Below are 20,130 nucleotides of genomic sequence, written 5' to 3'. Positions count from 1 at the left end.
ACGATGAAGCGGCAGCAGCCCCACTGAGCCCCAAAGTCTCTGCTCTGGAAGGAGCAACTTAGAACAGCGCTGGCGTTGCTGCTGCCCTCAGAGCCAGAGCTGGGCCTGCAGGCTCCCCTCTCATATGCTCTCATGCACATGTGGCGCGTTAAGGAACGTCCTCTTCTGGGAAAGGAAAGGCAAAAATGAGAGCCAGTGGACAGCTGCCCTCCACCCATCGGTCCCTGGCTGGGCTTTGAGCCTGTTGTCCTCGGGCGGTGGTGACGAATCATGCCTGGCTCGTTGCCTTAACCCGGCAGACGTGCAGGACAGTGACTGACCACCTGGTGGGGTGGACACACCATAAGCCTGAAAGTAAGGCCTGAGTACCCTGAACTCCTGATGGCAGGGGGTTGCGCAGCCCCTGTCCCGTGTGCCACCCGCACAGAGGCTGGTACAGAGCCGGCCACCCTGTGTCCTCCCATCCCCACCCCAGCACCCACCAGGCAGGGGTGTTGGGAAACCTGAGTAAGTTAATTTGGTAAAGCATGCAGTGCCCACTCCGTAAACGCTGACTGCTAGGACTTGTTGTGGTCGCTGCATCCAGAAGGAGCACAAAGCTGTGCGGTGGTGAGTGAGGTGTAGTGAAGACAGCAGCTGCGGGTCATAGCCAGGCCCTACCCGCCACTCTTCCAGGACGTGGAAGTGACAGGACCCACCCCAGAAGCTTGTCATGAATAATAGAACATAGCAGAGCCCCTTAAAGGTAGCTATTTTCAGAAGCTGATTTTTAAACTTTTTACTATGAAACAATTCTACATTCAAAATCATTTACTTTGGGGCCTCCCTGGTGGCGCAGTGGTTGAGAGTCCGCCTGCCGATGCAGGGGATACAGGTTCGTGCCCCGGTCTGGGAGGATCCCATATGCCGCGGAGCGGCTGGGCCCGTGAGCCATGGCCGCTGGGCCTGCGCGTCCGGAGCCTGTGCTCCGCAACGGGAGAGGCCACAACAGTGAGAGGCCCGCGTACCGCAAAAAGAAAAAAAAAAAAAAAAAAATCATTTACTTTGAATAAATACAAAGATACCACAGTGCTGCATGCTCCCTTCCCCCAGTCTCTCCCGGAGGCTGTGTCTTGCAGAGCCATAGCACAGGATCAGGACCAGGGCAGGATATGGGGACGGGGGTTGGTATCGTTCTTTTTCTTTTTTTCACCCTTCAGCTTATCTATCCTGACGACCTACATCTTTCACCAGCTGCATGATATTCTGTTATGTGGTGGTTCTGTGATTTATTAACCACATCTCTGTTTACGATCTTTTCTACTGATTCTAGTTTTTCATTTTTTTTTTTTTTTTTTTTTTTTTTTTTGCGGTATGCGGGCCTCTCACTGTTGTGGCCTCCCCCTTTGCGGAGCACAGGCTCCGGACGCGCAGGCTCCGGACGCGCAGGCTCAGCGGCCATGGCTCACGGGCCCAGCCGCTCCGCGGCATGTGGGATCCTCCCGGACCGGGGCACGAACCCGTATCCCCTGCATCGGCAGGCGGACTCTCAACCACTTGCGCCACCAGGGAGGCCCTAGTTTTTCATTTTTATAATCAAGATACAGCAGACAGGGCTTCCCTGGTGGCGCAGTGGTTGAGAGTCCGCCTGCCGATGCAGGGGACACGGGTTCGTGCCCCGGTCCGGGAGGATCCCACATGCCGCGGAGCGGCTGGGCCCGTGAGCCATGGCTGCAGAGCCTGTGCGTCTGGAGCCTGTGCTCCGCAGCGGGAGAGGCCACAACAGTGAGAGGCCCGTGTACCGCAAAAAAAAAAAAAAAAAAAAAAAAAGATACAGCAGACATGTTTGTATACGTATCTTGGTTTGTTTGTTTGTTTGAGTATATCTTTGGCTTTCTTTTTTTTTTTTTAGTTGAGATGTAATTCCCATACCAACAAATTTACCCTTTTAGTGTACAATTCAGTGGTTTTCAGTATATTCACAAGATTGTTACAGCCATCCCCACTATCTAATTCCACTCTCTAATTCCAGAGCATTTTCATGACCCCAAAAAGAAACCCTGAACCCATTAAGCAGTCACTGCCCCTTCTTCCCACTCCCAACCCCTGCCAGCCACTCACTTTCTGACTATGGTTTTGTCAATTCTGGACATTTCTTATAAGGGTAATCATACAATATGTAGTCTTTTGTGACTGGCTTCTCTCTTATCATAATGTTTTCAAGGTTCATCCATGTTGTGGCCTGTATCAGTACTTCATTCCTTTTTATTGCCAAATAATATGCCATTGAGTAGCTATATCATGTGTTATTTATCCATTCGTCAGCTGATGAGCATTTGAGTTGTTTCTACTTTTTCCCTATTAGGAATAATGCTGCTGTGAACATTGTGTACAAGGTTTTTTGTGCACATATTTTTTTTTTTGTGGTACGGTGGCCTCTCATTGTTGTGGCCTCTCCCGTTGCGGAGCACAGGCTCTGGATGCGCAGGCTCAGCAGCCATGGCTCACGGGCCCAGCCGCTCCGCGGCATGTGGGATCTTCCCAGACCGGGGCACGAACCCGTGTCCCCCTGCATCGGCAGGTGGACTCGCAACCACTGCGCCACCAGGGAAGCCCTGCACACATATGTTTTAATTTCTCTTACATATGTACCTGGGAATGGAATTGCTGTTGTCATATAACAACTCTACGTTTAAACTTTTGAAGAATCGCCACACTGTTTTCCATAGCGCCTGCACCATTTTACTTTCCTTCCAGCAGCATATGAGAGTTCCAATTTTTCCACATCCTCGTCAACACTTGTTGTTATCTGTCTTTTTCACTGTGACCATCCTAGTAGGTATAAAGTGATATCTCACTGTGGTTTTTATTTGTATTTTTAACTAGCTTATTTGTCTTTTTCTTATTAAGCTGTAAGAGTTCTTTAGATATTCTGGCTACTAAATCATTATCAGATGTATAATTTTCAAAAATTTCCTCCCATTCTCTGGGTTGTGTTTTGTGTGTGGGGAGAGAGAGATTGTCTTTTTACTTTCTTGATAATGTCTTTTGAAGCACAAAAGTTTAAATTTTGGTGACATCCAGCTTATCTGTTTTTGTTCTGTCATTTTATCGCATGTGTATGTTTGTGTAACTACCATCACAATCAAGATACAGAACTGTTTCATCACCAAAAAGCTCTTCCTCTCACTGCCCCATCATATCCATACCCCCATAGAAGCTGTTTTTAAAGCAACATTAAACCTTCATTGCCCTGAGAGTCTTGTATGTGTGTTCATCTTTAATATTATTATTTTCTGATTAACAGGCTGAAACAAGCCAGGGAGCCCTGGGCACACTGGCAAATGTAGTAACTTCCCTTGCCAACCTAAGTGAATCCCTTAACAATGGTGACACTTCAGAAATGCAGCCAGAGGACCAGTCTGCAAGTGAGATTACTCGGTATGAACCCATGAGGGTGGAGGCCCCTCCTGACATACACACAGGTGCGGTGTTGTGAGGGTGGGTGGCAGCATTTTGACACCCACCCTGTATTTAATCAAGGATTGCAAAATTGTCCCAGTGCCCCTGTCTGTCTTCTTTCAAATTTTAACTATGGGAATGTGGACCTATTTTATTACACAATATAAAACAGTCTAAAAATTCTTTTCATTCCAGATAATAAACTAAATTGAGTAACTCAGTGGAAGCAGGGGAAGAGATGTTACTTGTATTGGTCACTGCTTATGGTGCCTAAACATCAGTAGTGCATCCCCTTTCCCCCTTCTGTTTATCTTATGTATCTTTTTTTCCAAGTACTGAGTTTAGAGCTTAAATCGATTCATCAGGGTAGACAGAGATTAGCTGTTAGATGGCACCAGCTGGTCCAGACACCTGTGCCCGCTGCCAAGGGTGTGTTCTCTTTGCAGCTGGGCCACTAGGTTTGCTCCTTTCCTATTGGACCGGCCACTCCTGCCCCTCTTGCCAGGCCAGGCAGGTGCATGGCCGGGGCCACTCAGGTGCACCAGTCCTCATGTTCACTTGTGGTCTGGTAGAAAATTAAAATCTGGATCCAATGGAAAGAGGATGGGATTTGAGTTAGGTCGAATTCTGGTTCTACCACTTACTAGTTGGGTGGTCTTGGAAAAGTTAGCTTTCACATCTGTAAGATGGAGAGAATTCTACCTTGGAGAGTAGTTGTAAAAAACAGAAATTATGTGTGAAAATAAATATCTAGCTTAGCACCCAAGGCACCATGGAGACAGCATGTGGAAGCCGCTGCCCCTCTCAGCAAGTCACAGTTAATTATCTTTTCCCCAATGTGTTGTTCCCTAAATTACGTGTCAGCTAGAGCTCTTCTCATAGAAGCTGTGGACTCACAACGCTTGCTACATTTTTGCTTGCAGGGCTTTCGACACCTTAGCTAAAGCACTTAACACCACAGACAGCTCCTCACCTCCAAGCCTGGCGGACGGGATAGACGGCAGTGGAGGAGGGAGCATCCACGTCATCAGCAGAGACCAGTCCACACCCATCATTGAGGTCGAAGGCCCCCTCCTTTCAGACACTCACGTCACATTTAAGGTGAGTGTGTGTAGCTGGGAGAGGAGCTCTGTGCCCAGGCTGGTCTCAGTTAAAAAAATCAAACCTTGAAGTGAGCTCATTTTTCATACGGTTGTGTTTGATCAGGATCTTGTGTTCCAGAACAGTGTTCCCATTATGAAGCATTTTCACTGTCTTGCTCACTTGGCTGTTTGGCTTTGCCGGTAACCCTGAAGCAGGCGTGGCCACCTGTCACTGCCAAGACAGGCTGATGCAGGCGGCTCTGCCGTCCGCCTTCCCATGATGACCTGGCTTCAGCATAGGCTCAGGCAGGCCCTGTGTCTGTTCCAGCAGGCTTTCCCAGCCATTGGGCCTGACCGCTAGAGCCACAGAAAGTAGATCTCAGATATACTTGAAGACTGGTCAGGTCCTCACGGTCTTCCCTGCACTCACCTCCCCGGCCTCACTTCTCCAGGACACTGCCAGGCTCCCTGAGCCCTTGGTCTCTAGGTCTGCAGATTGAGTCTTCAATTCCCCTCGTATTCTCCACTAGAGAGATCTGGCCAATCACTTAGGAAGACTGAATCCCTGCCCATAGTTGTCCAAGGGTGCCAAGAACACAGGTCACTAGTGGGATTCCAGCTTCAGAGGCATTCAAGCCTCTTCTAGACAGTGGGGCTCCTGGAACCCAGCCCGACATCCTGGTGGTGGTGTGTACTCCTCCTGCCATCAGGGCTCCTGCTCGGCTCTCATTCACTGTTCCCTGAGGCCACCTGCCAAATCCCTGCTAACCTGTGGAGCTGACCCGTCCCTGAGTTTGAGTTAGACTTGAACCTGTGGCTCAAAATGGAATTGCCTTAGAACAAGTACCAGTGTAGTTGAAGCAGAGTTGAGATGTATGTTTTTGTGTGGATAAGCTGGGAGGTCCCCATCCTCCCACATTCTAGGGACCATCAGACCCTAGTTCACTGGGCAGGACCCCACAGGGAGTCAGTGCCGGCCCCCCTGCAGAGGACGTATGCTTCACAAGGATGCTCTGCACGGGGGCTTCAGTGTCAGAGACTGGTGTTGACAAGCTGCCCCCATCATTTGGTCACCCCAGTGCTGTGTGCTTTCTCTCCCAGCTCACGATGCCCAGCCCGATGCCCGAGTACCTCAATGTGCACTACATCTGCGAGTCCGCGTCCCGCCTGCTCTTCCTCTCCATGCACTGGGCCAGGTCCATCCCGGCCTTTCAGGCACTTGGGTAAGTGGCTTTTTTCTCCATGTGTATCCTTGGGCAGGGCTTTTCCTGCTCTAGGAATGGCCTGGAAGATCTCTGAGGGCCCTTCCAGTTTGTTCCTTTGCCCCGATTTGCTTGTTAAATACAGTTGGTGGAGTGGTAGCAAGGGGACAACCTTGGTGGCCAAGGCTGCAATGTTCCTCAGACCTTTATCATGCCTTCTCCATGTGCCTTGGACTTGGTGCTAGGAGCAGGGGATGGAGTGGAATGGAAGGCAGGAGTCGTCCTGTGATCTTGAGACAAATACGGGGTACTGCGTCTGGGGGCTTCTGAGATGAAGACAGATTGTTTCGAGGTACATCAGCCGTGCTGTCCTGAGTGTAGATTCCCCCCTCCTCCCTGCTGCAGCCCCAGCTCCTCCCTGGCAGGCTGGGTGTGTCTGTACCTTTCGGAGCCCACCCTCGGCTCTCAGTCCTTTGATCACTGCAGCCTTTTGTGACAGAACCACACCAGGGCTGTTAAGGGAATAGTTTCTCTTCAGAGGGACTTCAATTAAGGCAGTCACGGACAGTGGTGTTTGTGAAGAACAATCCTGGGCATTCCATAGGCCTTCGGCAAATACATGGTGACACGACTTGTTTGGGACACGCGGGGGCTTGGAGGAGTGCCACCGGCCCCCGCACCCACCACGCCTCTGTGTCCCCAGGCAGGACTGCAACACCAGCCTGGTGCGGGCCTGCTGGAACGAGCTCTTCACCCTCGGCCTGGCCCAGTGCGCCCAGGTCATGAGCCTCTCCACCATCCTGGCCGCCATTGTCAACCACCTGCAGAACAGCATCCAGGAAGGTAGGGCGGGGGCTGTGGGCAAGGACGGCTCGGTCTCGGCTGGCCCGCCGCTTAGCCAGCCTGTGTCCCACAGCGTCCCTTACCTGTCAGAATGTTTAAATTTCTACCCGACTGCCTTCTTTTCACATAATGAAGAGGAAAGGAAAAAAATAATTGGGAAAAGGTGCTGATTTCCGACATACAGACATTGAGTGATGTTTTCAGAATAGTCACAGCTTCTGTTTTCAACTTCATTGACAGGTTGCCCTTTCATGTATCTCACAAATCCTCACAACCCTGTAAAGTAGAAACTGTTATATCAGGGTTACATATGGGAAGACCAGGTCCCAGTAAGGTCCCTGGCTTGCCTGGTATAAAGCAGCAAGTGGAAGAGTTGGGGACTGGGGCACAGACCTGGGTCATGTGACCCCCTAGTCCAGGGCATGAATGAACAAGTGAGTCTCTTATTATGAGATCTGTGCAACCACCTGACATCGGGTGGTCAGGTCCCAGCCGTATCAGGACTGGGGAGTAGCCGGGGCGGTCTCCACAAGCTGCACATCCGTGGCACACTGAAGACACTGTCAAGGGAGCCCACGCTGCCCAGGGTCTAGACTATCCCTGCAGATCACACTTGCATCTGAGGTGGAGTTGAATTGCTCTTTTAATCAGGCATCCCAGTGTTTGAGACCTAGGAGTGTGAGTCACCTAGTCACACCTTCGTTTTTCTAGTTATTCCTTTGGAATAGTTATATAATGGTGATTTTTAAAACCCTGTAACATTTTATTGAATTTTAGGTTTGTTCGCAAACGAGCTTTAGTTTTATTTTTAACTGAATATAATAATACTGCCTTCAGCAAGATACTGTCATGAAGACTAAATCAGACAACAGATAAAATTATTTTGACAACTAAAAAATGCCAATGTGTTCAGGTTGGCAAATATTTATTCAGTGCCTGCAGAGACTTGGAAAGAATTGACCTTGATAAGAACTGGCATGTGGGCCTTCAGCACCTGCAGGCCAAAGGTGCTGCCTAGGGTGGGGCCGGGGAGAATCACTGGTCTCGGAGGTCGTTACTGAGGCAGAATATTAACAGAGTGGAATCTGGGTGCCTGTTGTCACTTCACCTATAACTGGAAAATGAGGCTCTTGAGATAACTGGTTTTTCATTTAAAAGTGAAACTATTCTCTCATTTTTTTCAATCTGTGGCCCCTCAAAGCAGCTCATGTTATTGCTCTCATTAGCCTTTCTCAGAGGATCTGTGATGTTGATTTCTAGATAAACTTTCTGGCGACCGGATAAAGCAAGTCATGGAGCACATCTGGAAGCTTCAGGAGTTCTGTAACAGTATGGCGAAGCTGGATATAGACGGCTATGAGTATGCATACCTTAAAGCTATAGTTCTCTTTAGCCCCGGTAAGATATGCAGTGGTCACAGTCACTCAACGACTGTTTTCCACCTGTGTCTACTGGTATTTCTGAACATGAGCATGTTTGTCGGGTTGTCAGCAGTGTAGAGAGAGCCCTGCCACACTGTGTGTGACTGAATGTTCCCATAATATATGTGCTTTGCTAGCTAACATAAATACATACATTCTTTTAAAGTCCTGTCTTTATATTACCAAAGAAATATGCTGTAGTGCCGGGTAACTTCATATGCTAAATAGATATCATCTGTATCCTAACTAAGCCATTGGCTAAATAAGACTACGGCAAACAAAGTTGAGTACACATTTGGCCCTCTGTGTCCACGGGTTCCGTATCAGTGGATTCAACCAATCGTGAATCAAAAATATTCAAGGAAAAATATATTCCAGGAGTTCCAAAAAGCAAAATTTATTTTGCCATGCACCAGCAACTAGGTACAACTATTTACATAGCATTTATAATGTATTAGGTATTAGAAGTAATCTAGAGGTGATTTAAAAGTATAAGGAAAGATATGTGTAGGTTATATGCAAATACTATACCATTTAACGTAAAGGACATGAGCATCAGTGGATTTGGTATCCATGGGGGGTTCCTGGAACCAATCCCCTGTAGGTGCCGAGGGATGACTATACTACCACCCAGTGTCCTTTTTTTGTTTTGTTCTGTTTTGCTCTTTGCTAATTTTTAGGTATGTTAGCACTTATAATCCAGTACAGATCGAAACTGCACAAGTTTACCCACAGTCTCTGTAGGACAGTAGCAGCAGCAGCTGCAGGGCATGCCAAAAGGTGTGGTCACAGCAGATGAAGAAGAGGCAGCGAGACTGTTGGTGGAAAGTAAGAGTCGACTGGGCTGGCCTCACTCACTCCCCGTCAGCTGTTCTCTCTGAGCCTCCTGAGAGGCCACTTGGTGACTGTTGTCCTCGACAGCAGGGGTGGACGCAGCTTAACCTCTCTGTCCCGCTGCCCCGGCCCCCTGCTCATGAATAACAAAATAGCTAATAAAAGTGGGAGACACTATGTGATTAAATATCTAGAGAGCAGATGGTAATTTCTAATTTCATGTGGTATATGTTGTCTGGAGTAAGGAAGGAAGCCACAGGTCTAGAACCAGCCCCAGTGGGGCTGCTGAGGCTGGTGTGAGCACCCAGGGGCCACACCTCTCCTGGGAACCTTCAGGTCGTGGCAGAGCACAGAGGAAGAGCCAGTGTTCTAGCAAGAGTATGCAAACTAGACCAGCCTTCAGAGCTCAACCTATTGCACTTGAGAAATTTGTCAGAAGTTTTACTAAAAATAAGTACTGAGAAGTCTGCAAATGAGGCTTTCCAAATACAGAAGACAATTTGGGGTACTTTTATTTTTTCAGATCATCCAGGTTTGACCAGCACAAGCCAGATTGAAAAATTCCAAGAAAAGGCACAGATGGAGTTGCAGGACTATGTTCAGAAAACCTACTCGGAAGACACCTACCGGTGAGGCACACGGGCACGATGGGGCGAGGCTGGATCTGTAGCTGCAGATATCAGTTACATTGGCCTTCCCATTTCTGGCAGCCTGGTAGAGCCTCCATTTGATCACACTTTAATTCTTGCATTTTACGGCTGAAAATGGAGTGGGGAGGGTCAGGAGTCCCAGGCCATCCCAGTGTTGCTGGGTGACTGGGTGAGACCTTGGGTTGTTGCTCTTTAATTTGAGGGGTTGAGAGCCTTGATCTCCTTTGGGGCTGATGTTGTGTGTGAGATGAGTTCTCACGGAGACTCCGCTTGTCCAGAACAGTCGGCAGCCCTGCCCTTCTGCCCCACATTCACTGAGGAGACGGTGCTAGACAAAAGGGTTTCCTTGACAGAAGCCAAATCTGACCCCTAGAAAGAGTGACTGGGTTGGACAAAGTAGTAATTTAATCCTCACGTAAACTGATTTTTTCAAGTTCCTTTATTTGGGTGAAAATTTATAATGTTTGGGCAGCAGGGAAAAACTGTTATCTGTACGCCTTTCTCATGCAGCTTTGACCAGGAAAGTTGTTCTGAAATAGGGCAGAATGTGCTGGCAGGCTTTCCCTCCAGCTGAGGAGTGGGAGAGCTCTTTGCTCGTGACCTCTTCTAACCCACTGGAGGCTATGTGAACTTCTGGGGCCTGTCAAGCATAGTGTTTCCCTCCCCACCTTCCCCCGATCCTGTACTCTGCACAGACAGACCTCAGTCAGTAGGTGCCCTGTGGGCCTGAGTGCCCCAGCCCCAGGGGGACAGTTTCTCTGGTGTGACTGGGGGCCTGTGGCAGGCCCGGCTGGCAGAGAGCCTGCCTCTGCTTTAGGCACGCCGCCATGGCCAGACACAGCTTTTGCCAAAGCAGGATCCATTTTCTACTGGAGTCACTTAAGACCTCACAATGAATCTAGAATGGCTTCAGCCTCAACGCATACAAAGTGGTAACACACCCACACCAGAGCTCATACAGCCAGGCGTGTGGGCATGCTGTCCCCTGAGGAGGCTCTGGGCCCAATCCACACCAGAAGAGGCTGAAAAGGCTCCTCTGGGGCTGCTGGCAGAGCCCCAGCACACGGGAATTGCCTTGACGATGGCAGCTCTCTGGCCTTTGAAAGTAGATGTTTCTGAAAAAGTCCTGAGTCACTACTCCTGGTCCAGTCAGGGACCCTGGGGGAGAAGAGGGCAAGCCAGGTAGGTGATTTGGGGCCAGAAATGAGAGCTGGGGGTGGGGGCTCTCTCATAGCACTCAGAAACACTCAGTTCCCAAAGAAAAGGCCCTGGAATGGTTGCGTCCTCTTTATACAGTCATGGCTTTAGTCTGTCCCATCCTTAGGCCTTTTCTCACGCTGTTTGTTCCTCCTGAAATCCTCTCCCATCCTTTGCATCTCTGCTGACAGGAACCTTAGCCAGCGTCTAAGGCCCAGCTAGATGTCCTCCCTGACTGGCCTTTTCTGACTTCCCGAGACCCTTCAGCCTGTCGGCCCCTTGGCACCTTTGGGTGCGCTGCCAGACACCGTGGCTGGGCAAATGGATGATTGTGCTGGAATACTGCTTTCATAATACAAAGATATTTTCCCCTTTTAAAAATAACGTTCACTGTAGAAAAAAATTAGAACATTCTGGAAAGCAAAAAGAAAACTTTTAGCTCTTTGTAAATACCACTTCCCTGTTAACATTTTATGTATTTACTTCCAGTAATTTCTTAGTATGTGCAATTGGAACCAGAAAATAGAAAACAAGGTTTCATGACCTTTTTTTCACTTAATATTCAGTGAGCATGTATACATTCTTCTAAATCATTTTCCATGGCTAAGGAGATGCCATAATTTCATCATTTCCCTACTTATGAAAATGCCAGTCGTTTCAAGACTGGGCTGGCCCTGCAGTTTGCATCCTGGTGCCCACCGCTCTGGGTGCTGGCTGTGGAAATGGCCCATCCACGAGATGCTTCAGATAGTGTCCAGTGACCTGCCAGGACAGGGTCATGGTGTGCCCTCCTGGGGTTGGGTTCCTTCCAAATAAAAATCTTACTGCTTTATTTTTAATTACAATGCTAAAAGAACACTGGAAATTAGAGCAATATATAAAAAGTTTTAATTGATGTAATCACTTCCAAATCCCAATATACCCAGAGGTCAACCATTAGCATTCTGGTAACCATCCTTCCAAGTACTTTATTTACACACATACATACAAATGAATATACGCAAATGAGGTCACGCTGTACTTGCTGTTTCACATCCGCTTTTTTTTTTTTTTTTTTTTTGGCTGCGTTGGGTCTTCGTTGCTGTGCGCCGGCTTTCTCTAGTTGTGGTGAGCGGAGGCTACCCTTCATTGCGGTGCGCGGGCTTCTCATTGCAGTTACTTCTCTTGTTGCGGAGCACAGGCTCTAGGCGCGCAGGCTTCAGTAGTTGTGGCACGTGGGCTCAGAAGTTGTGGCGCACGGGCTTAGTTGCTCTGCAGCATGTGGGATCTTCCTGGACCAGGGCTCGAACCCATGGGATTCTTAACCGCTGAGCCACCAGGGAAGCCCTCACATCCTCTTAAGTTTTTATTCAGCTATATGTCATGGAATTCTTATCAATGAATATAGACCTTTATTATCCTCTTTAATAAGCATGTAGTGATTCATTATATGGAGACACCATAGAGACACCATACTTTATTTTAACCTACCCTCCTCTGACAGGTTTCCAGATTTTTCTTTTTGGTGGGGCTGAGGAGAGTTGTTATAAACAATGAAGGGAACATATCTGTACATAATCTTTGTGCTCATGATAAATTCCTACAAGAGGAACTGTTGAAATCAGAAAAGCGAGGGTGGACAGTGAATGTTTTTGTTTGATTCAGTTCCGAGCAGAGTAGACAGGGCCCTTGGGAGCCTATCCAGGGTGAAGTCTGAAGTGCAGCAAACCCCCTTCTCTAATGACCCTTCCTTTTACAGGTTGGCCCGGATTCTTGTCCGCCTGCCAGCACTCAGGCTGATGAGCTCCAACATAACAGAAGAACTTTTTTTCACTGGTCTCATTGGCAATGTTTCAATAGACAGCATAATCCCCTACATCCTCAAGATGGAGACAGCAGAGTATAACGGCCAGATCACCGGAGCCAGCCTATAGCGCGCACCTCACACCTGCCGAGGAGCACAGGATCCACCCAGGACCGCTCAAATACAAAGAAAATAAAGTAGTGGTATTTTGGTATGTGCAAATATTTCTAGTATCTTAGCTATTTCCTACCTGGTTTCTTCTTATCTGTTAATCCCAGACAGTAGCAACTAAAAGACTAGTAGGATCCTTTCTTGCCATAAGAAATGTTTTAATGCCTTTTGATGAAGCAGCAGATTTTGGAACAATCTTTTAACTCAGTTTTTATTTAGAAATTCTCAAAGGGCAAAAAACAAAAGCAAAGTTTTATAATGTCAGAGACTAGTTAAAGAAAACGAAACCTAAGAGAACAGTATGTGTGTATATATTAAAAACGTCCTTGGAAATTAATAGCTACTAATTACCAGGGTAATGATATTAGCACTTTCTAAGCACTTCTTATCAATGTGTAATGTTAGCAACATCTTGCCTATGTGCAGGGCAAATGGAAAACTGTGTATGTCTTTTGCCGAAATACTAACGATTTCTGTGAAAATGCAATAGGGTTACAGGAGACAATCATTTATGCTTAAGGAAGGAAGGCATCATTCCTAACTGTACGCACATATTGCTGGTGTAGAGCTAAACTCCCGGGAATGAATGAAGATGCAGCTTATCTGTACGTGCAGTCAGGGGGAGTGTGGTGGCACAATCGTGGTGACCCGAATTCGAAGCTTCCTCAGCCAGAGCTGATGCTTGTCAGGTTCCCTGACCTCTGGTCCTGGTCTGTGACGGGCATCTGCAGGCTCCTCTGAACTTGGGGCTCTTCTAGTGACTGGTTCTCAGAATTGGATTAAACCAGTCAGATGTTAACTGCCAATTCCTGCAGTAACTGAAAACATCCCCGAATCACCTCCACCACTCACAGCAGTTGGAGCGTTCTGACCAAAAAGTGCAAGGTGAGCATTCTGAACCCTTGCCGGGACCTCCCGACTACAGTGTGGGGTGGTTGCATGTTTTCCAGGTGGAGTGCGAGGGCTCCCTTCTCAGCAGTTTCCATCCCAAATGCCCCTTGGGAAGGGCCTGTGTTCCTGCACTTGCGGTCCGAACTGGGAGGTGGACTGTGGTCTTGCTGCCTGCCCAGGCAGCAGCTGTGGTGGAGCTGAGTGGCATGTTTCTCAGTGTCTCCAGGCTCAGCACCTCTGTCGGCAGGTTTCTCAATGATCCTGGCATACCATGTACGCACTTGGGTTCCCCCGGTTGTGCCAGCAGACGAACTCTGGAGCATTTTACATGATGGATGCAAACAACCTTTAATCCCCAAAGTTATCATCTTCTCCTTGTAAGTGATAGCGACCACTGTTTACAAGAACAGAATGCGGTTATTGGGAAGTTTAGTCGGAGAAAAGCGCCCATAGTTCCCCTGGTTGTGAAGAAGCAGCACACATTAAGGCTGCCTCAGGTACCTGTACTTTCTTTCTGTGTAGCCCAGATTAAGAAAATACAGTGTGAGGCTAATTGTATTTCTTGAACCTTTTGATCAGATGATACCCCAAAAGACCCCAGTGCACTCACTCCCCCGCCTCCAGGCATCCATGGCCGTGTAAAGCTGAGGAGAGCAAGGTGGGTGCCTCGTGTGCTGCGCGTGGGTGCTGGGCCGCCGCCACGGGCTCACGGCAAGATGGGACTCTATCTGAAGCTGTCGGCGGCACTTACGGAAGTCACTAGTGGGAATTACTGGGAACAGTGTCTCCAACTTGGAAATTCCTGTTTGGATCTAATTATATCATTTATCGTTCATGCCTTGGGAGCAAATTTTGGAGAATAGTTGGGGGGGGTACCCGCTATAAAATAATGGGAAGGATTTAATTTTGACAGCTTAAATTTTTGGTTTTCTAACTTTGAAGTGATTTAAGTTTCAAAATTAAGGCAAAAAGTGGCTAAGGATTTTCGCAGAGGGCATTTTGTAGCACTTGTGTGCATCTTACATAGCGAGTTGCCTATTTTTCTGTTCGTTTGACTTTGGATGTAAGCATGTCTGTTGATCCTGTAGCAGCTCCCTGGGAACACGTATTGTGTCACATCTTTCAGGTCTGAGTTCTCGGTGATGGTGAAAAGGTCCACACTGGCTGGCTGCCCTGGGCGTCCTGTGTCTGTGAGGCTTTTACACTCAGGTTGCTTTAAGGTATGAGGGCAGCTTAGCCAAGACCTAGACTGAAGTCTGTGCTGGGAACAGAAGGTGGTACCAGCAGGGAGACAGTGAATACCTGGATAAGCACATGCCCCACTCCAGCAGGACGGCCCGGGAGAAAAGCCGATTCTAAGCCGGTCCTGCTCCCTGAGTCCCTTCGCTGCTGCTGGCTGATTCTAGTGGACCATGTTGGGCTTTGAACACTCCTCATTAGTTTCCTAGATCCCCTTGGCCTTACTTTGAAGTGGGCTTTTCCTTAAAAATCAGCTCCACACGACCTGAATTCTCGCCGCTCCAGATCATCTCAGGCCTTTGACAGCAGGTCCATTCTCTCGTCAAACTGGTTAAAAGAAGCCCAGAGTCAAGAATTATTTAGAGATTGCAAGTAAATATTTGGGCTCAACTTTCACCAGGCTTTTAACCCTTGTTAGTAGTTTGTGAAACTCTGATTTAGTGAAGTGAGACCAGCCCTGAGTAGTCTGCATCTGAGTGAAATAAGCCAGGGTCAGGATTCTTTGCCACGAGAATCCTGGCCCAGCCACCCCTCCCTCCCTCTGTGAGGAGAGTACGTAAGGGAGGTGGGGACAGACGTACACCACTGCTTCTTGATGAAGTGGGCTCTTTTCCATCGGTATTTCAGATAACGTTGGACAGTTATGTATTGAAATTTGTGGAGTTCATTACATATAATCATAAAACAGGGCCGGAAGAGACGTAGAGAAAGACCAAATTACTCAAGCAAATATTTTCCATGTTATTCCTTGAAAGTATTTTTAAGGAAGTATGTTACTTACCACACTTCTGATTTGTGTGTGAGTGTGTGTGTGTTTGGGGTGGGGTGGGGAGGCTACCTTATTTATTGTCTAACCTCTGCCATGAGGCTGTGGTCAGGGTTCTTTTGTTGTTTGGGTTTTTATATTTAATTTCAGGTGTAGTCACTTGTAAGATGTTATGTAATTGCTCTCAAGAGGGATCGTTTTCTAGCCTGTTGGCGTCAGTATTAAATGCAGACTCTCTCCCGAGGTGGTGGCAGTGGACACACCCAACGGGCTCCCTGATCGATGTGGCGGCAGCACCCTCGCTGGGGCACAGGGCTGTAGCCACACTGCATGCTGGTTCTCTAGCTTGTTTGGGGGTAGCCACAGCAGGGAGCCAAGAACTAGAAGGGCTCTCGTTGTACCTAGTGCTCTTAATCCTGATCCTTTGAGGGAACACCAAGCAGAGAAGTCTTGCTCCCAGCCCTGCCTGACAAGCAGCCTTTGGATGGAGATCCAAGTTCCAGGGCCTGATCAGATTAGAGCCTGGAAACGCGTTGCCCACTCTCCAGTGGAAGTGGCCTTATGTGCAATGGGGCTGAAGGTGACATTACAACTCTTCTGAGTCCAGGTCATGAAAGGCGGCATCTTCTGATGCTCACCTTTATTTTTGAGGATGGTGCCCTTCAAAGCCTAGAAAGGCCGGAGAAAGCAGGGCACACACCCACATCCTTCACTGTCCCACTTCCATTCTCCATAGATTGTGCGGCTCTTGGAAAATGTCTTAACTTTGATGTAAATTTGCAAAGCTAGCCCCTCATCATGACTGAGTGGGATGAGTCTTTTGTACACAGAGTCCTGGGCCTCCTCACCTGTGCCTCCCACCAGCGGGCACTTCTGTGTGTTCAGCCCTGGGGTCCCTTCGGCGGCATTGTGTGTGTACAGATTTATAGGCTTGTGTGACTGACTGAATGTACATGTGTTTATACCTTCTCTATATGTACAGTGTATATAGCGTATGTGTACATAGATGTACATTATGTATACAGACATGTAGCCACATATCCAGACTTTCCTTTTGTTTTACAGAGAATCTATGATAGAGTTTTCACAGTAAATTGATGTGGGTGTTCCATGGTCCCTCAGCAGGATGGATTTGCTGAGACTTTTTAACTCCATTTTCCTTTGGGTGAGCCTGGCTGGGAAAGGCCCTGAGGTCAGTGTCCACTCTGCACCAGGGCAAGTTCCAGACACAAAGGCCCTGGCAGGATGACATTGCTTTCTATTCTCTAGGAAGCATGAATGTTGATGGCTGATTTCTATGGTATACAAATTACAAATCTTAAATTCTGTCTCTAACTATATATATATATATATAGCATGTGAATGAAATCCACTGACCTTATTATTCCTTTCTATAAATTATGATTCTAAAATTTTTTAATTTCAGATAAAAATTGCATTTTTATACAGATGTATACCCTTAAAGCTACAAATGCCAAATTTTCCTTGTCCAGGTCTATTCTGAGGAATTTTCCCATTAATCAGGCTTTAAACTGAGATACAGCACTCAGGAGCCAGGGCCCAGCCCAGCAGTAGTTGCTCATGCACCTACTAAGCAGAGACCTGAATGGTGGGAAGGTTGAAAGCTTGCCTGCTGAAAGAATTCACTGGATAACTGCAAAAACTCACATAATCCACAGGTTACTTTTTTTAAAAAAATAAGCTTACTGAAATGTTTGAAAATACTTCATTGAGACCACAGTACTCGGTGCCTTTTGTGAGATGGTGGGTCGTTTAGCCTTCAGCTTCCCATAGCTTTGATGTGACGAAAGCTCCTGCTACTTCACTGGCCTCATCCCACAGTGATTGTTCGACCTTTCCCATGTCCTTGCCTGTCGTGACAATCACACTATTGAACGTGGCTCTCCAGTTAAAACTCAAGTGGAAGCCTGACAGTCTCTAAATGAATCTTTAAAAGTTTTCTTCCTTTGGGGCTATTTACCTTAACTGTAATCTAAGAATAATTAAACTGTGAGTTTAAAAAAAGTATTTTGGGGGTGAGGAATGTCTGAGATATTTTTAATGCCCAGCTATACTTTCAGTTAAGAAGCCAATAATAATTTTGAAATGCTGGGGAAAAAGGCTCAGCAATATTTATCGATTGACAGACTGTGATAAAGCTTAACACTTGGGTAACAATTAGAAATGGTAGTCTTTACATTAAAAATGGCTTTTCTTTAGGAAAGTGTAGTCAATTACCATTTTAACCACCAGAGCTCTCATGGATTCAAATGCCGCTGCCACACACAACTCAAGTGCGGGAGTATTTTTCTACACTCTCTCCGTTCTCCCAATTATCTTGTAAACCAGTGTTCAACTAGTTTTATAACTGAAAACTGCACATTTTTCATAGTACAAACCATAGTTTTTACCTGTAGTTTGGAGCTGTCTGTTAAAATGTAGCTGCACTATCAGCCCTTTTAAAAGAAGTATGTTAAAGGAAAATTGGGGTGTTAGATTTTTGGGACCGTTTCTGTAACCTCTGCCCTTCACAATATAGAAAATATTGTTTATGCCATCACATTCTAATTCCAGGTTTAAAATCTGGTGAAAGCTGTATAGCTTGAAATCAGCTTTTTTTTATGCGATGGCATTTAAAAAACAGCATGTTCTTTTTAAACTGAATTTTGTATCTACTCAATGTCTTCAGTCTCGAAGAATTTGCATTGTTGTGTTTGTATATAGAGTATTGCAGTGCATGAATTAGCTTTATGCATTTTATTAAATGCTGTTTCAATGTGGCATTATTGTTGTGGCTTAATACTACTACCTAAAAGAGGTTTATACTATTAAAGTGAATTAAAAACTAATAATGTGCATCCTGCTCATTTCTCCTCGTAATAGTAACATCGGTAACGCCTGACCTCCAGAGGCACCCAGAATGCTCTGCCTGAACCCCAGGTAGGTGGCAAGGAGGCACCCTGGTCGTCAGACCCCCTACAGCTCGCACCCCACCTTAGCCTTGCCCAGAAGTGACTTAGCCCTTGATAGTCCACTGGATTGTAAATACCTTTAACGAAAATGTCGGCGGGACCATCCCCTCTGCATCCCTCCAGTGGAGCCACTCCTTGGTGTGGTGTCCAGAAGCCACGCAGACCTCCCTGGAGCGGAGCAGAGCACAGCTTGGGCCGCCGGACACACAGATCGCTGGCACCAGACAGATAGACGTGCACAGAGCCAGGCCTCAAACCGGCAGATGCTTCCTGTAAGGATATTTGCTCTCCAGGGTAAAAATGTCTTCTTAAAGTTTCAGAACTTTAGAACTTGCTCATTATGTCACCTGACCTCTCATTTTACAGATGAGGATTCTAAGGTCCAAAGTCAGATGCATGGCAGAACCCACAGGCAGCCAAATAGCTTTAAGTGGCTTTGCCAGGTACAACTCAAAATGAGAAGCAAATTGGTCACTTCAGGAGAACAAGGCCAAAAACCATCGGATGAACACTGCTTATGCGGATAAAATTAGAAAATGTCAATTACAAGATCCTCATATGAGAGGATTGCGATTGACATATACACTAATATTCAAAAAAAGATCCTCATAGCAATCTTCGCTACTAATTTCTTCCCATTTTTGTAAATTTAAACCCATCTTTTTTACCACTAATGAAGTAGGAAATAGATGGCAAAGGAATAATGCCCCCCAGTGGTGTTTATCTATCTCCACGCATGGTACCTGCTACCTATAAAATAGTCCACGCAAACAGTAACAGCAGCGCCATCGTGTCAGGCACTGGACATTTATTCTCTCTCTAAAGAGGCGTCAAAAACTAGCTCAGTTCAGGGAGATCCTCCTAGTTAGCAACCCTGGGGGCGCCCCTGTGGGCCATTTCTGTAAGTCCTTCTCTTTCTGAAAAGGCCACTCAGCCACTGTGAAGGCCATGGCTGCCACCAGCTGGGAGCAGTATCAGAAACATGGCGGGAACTGAGACCAGCACCCAGGGAGGGATTAGAAGGGGGGACAGGTTTTTCTAGCCGCCCTCGGAAATGGTGCTGGAGGAGAGAGCACCAAAGTGTTGAATTTCAGTTAAACAACCCTCGTAAGCCTGTGGTCATTCAGGACAGCTACCCATTACACATCAGACCCACACACCCACCTCCCCCCAACCCCGACGTTTACACCATCACCCTGAACACAGGTCTGGTTCAAAATCACAGTATACCATAACCTGAGCACCATATGTGAAAGGAGCCAAACTTCCCCCAATTTCATGAAGTACGCTGCAGCATTTATATAAAACATCCCAGTCGCACACTGGGATAAGGACTACCTTTCTTCCCATCTCACAGGGAGCTTTCGGCTTCAGTCCAAGTCCTTCGCTCTTGACCAAGTAAACCTAATCTTAAGGTGACCCTAGAGGGCCCTGGTGTCTCCTGAGGACTGAAACCAACACAACTGAAGTGACAGCAACATCAGTGTCCTGTGAGGAAAGAACTCCCAGGCAGACCCCCAGTGACACCTCACACCCTCTTCCAAACCTCAGTAAGTGAAGGCTGACCAAGCCAGAGGGTAGCGCCCTCCACCAGGGGGCGCCCTCTCCTTGCCAGGGAGCCAGGTCTGGGCCTCCACT

At 47.2% G+C, this 20,130-nt stretch overlaps 1 protein-coding gene across 4 annotated transcripts in view; it reads left to right on the top strand.

Moving 5' to 3' along the window:
- NR2C2 (nuclear receptor subfamily 2 group C member 2) overlaps positions 1 to 18,350 on the top strand; it is a 92,043-nt gene extending 73,693 nt beyond the window's left edge. For 3 of the 4 annotated variants that reach the window (XM_060111297.1, XM_060111296.1, XM_060111298.1), the window contains 7 exons: positions 3,287 to 3,420; positions 4,365 to 4,542; positions 5,625 to 5,746; positions 6,429 to 6,568; positions 7,829 to 7,966; positions 9,347 to 9,452; positions 12,409 to 18,350. In XM_060111297.1, coding sequence (XP_059967280.1) covers positions 3,287 to 3,420; positions 4,365 to 4,542; positions 5,625 to 5,746; positions 6,429 to 6,568; positions 7,829 to 7,966; positions 9,347 to 9,452; positions 12,409 to 12,583 — 993 coding nt within the window. In that variant the 3' untranslated portion in view covers positions 12,584 to 18,350. The remainder of the gene's footprint in view (positions 1 to 3,286; positions 3,421 to 4,364; positions 4,543 to 5,624; positions 5,747 to 6,428; positions 6,569 to 7,828; positions 7,967 to 9,346; positions 9,453 to 12,408) is intronic. The other variant, XR_009533638.1, reaches the window with a different exon arrangement.
- Positions 18,351 to 20,130: the final 1,780 nt, after the last annotated feature.

This window comes from Mesoplodon densirostris, chromosome 10 (genome assembly GCF_025265405.1).
Source record: "Mesoplodon densirostris isolate mMesDen1 chromosome 10, mMesDen1 primary haplotype, whole genome shotgun sequence".
Taxonomy (NCBI): Eukaryota; Metazoa; Chordata; class Mammalia; order Artiodactyla; family Ziphiidae; genus Mesoplodon; species Mesoplodon densirostris.
This window is presented reverse-complemented; position numbering and strand designations above follow the sequence as displayed.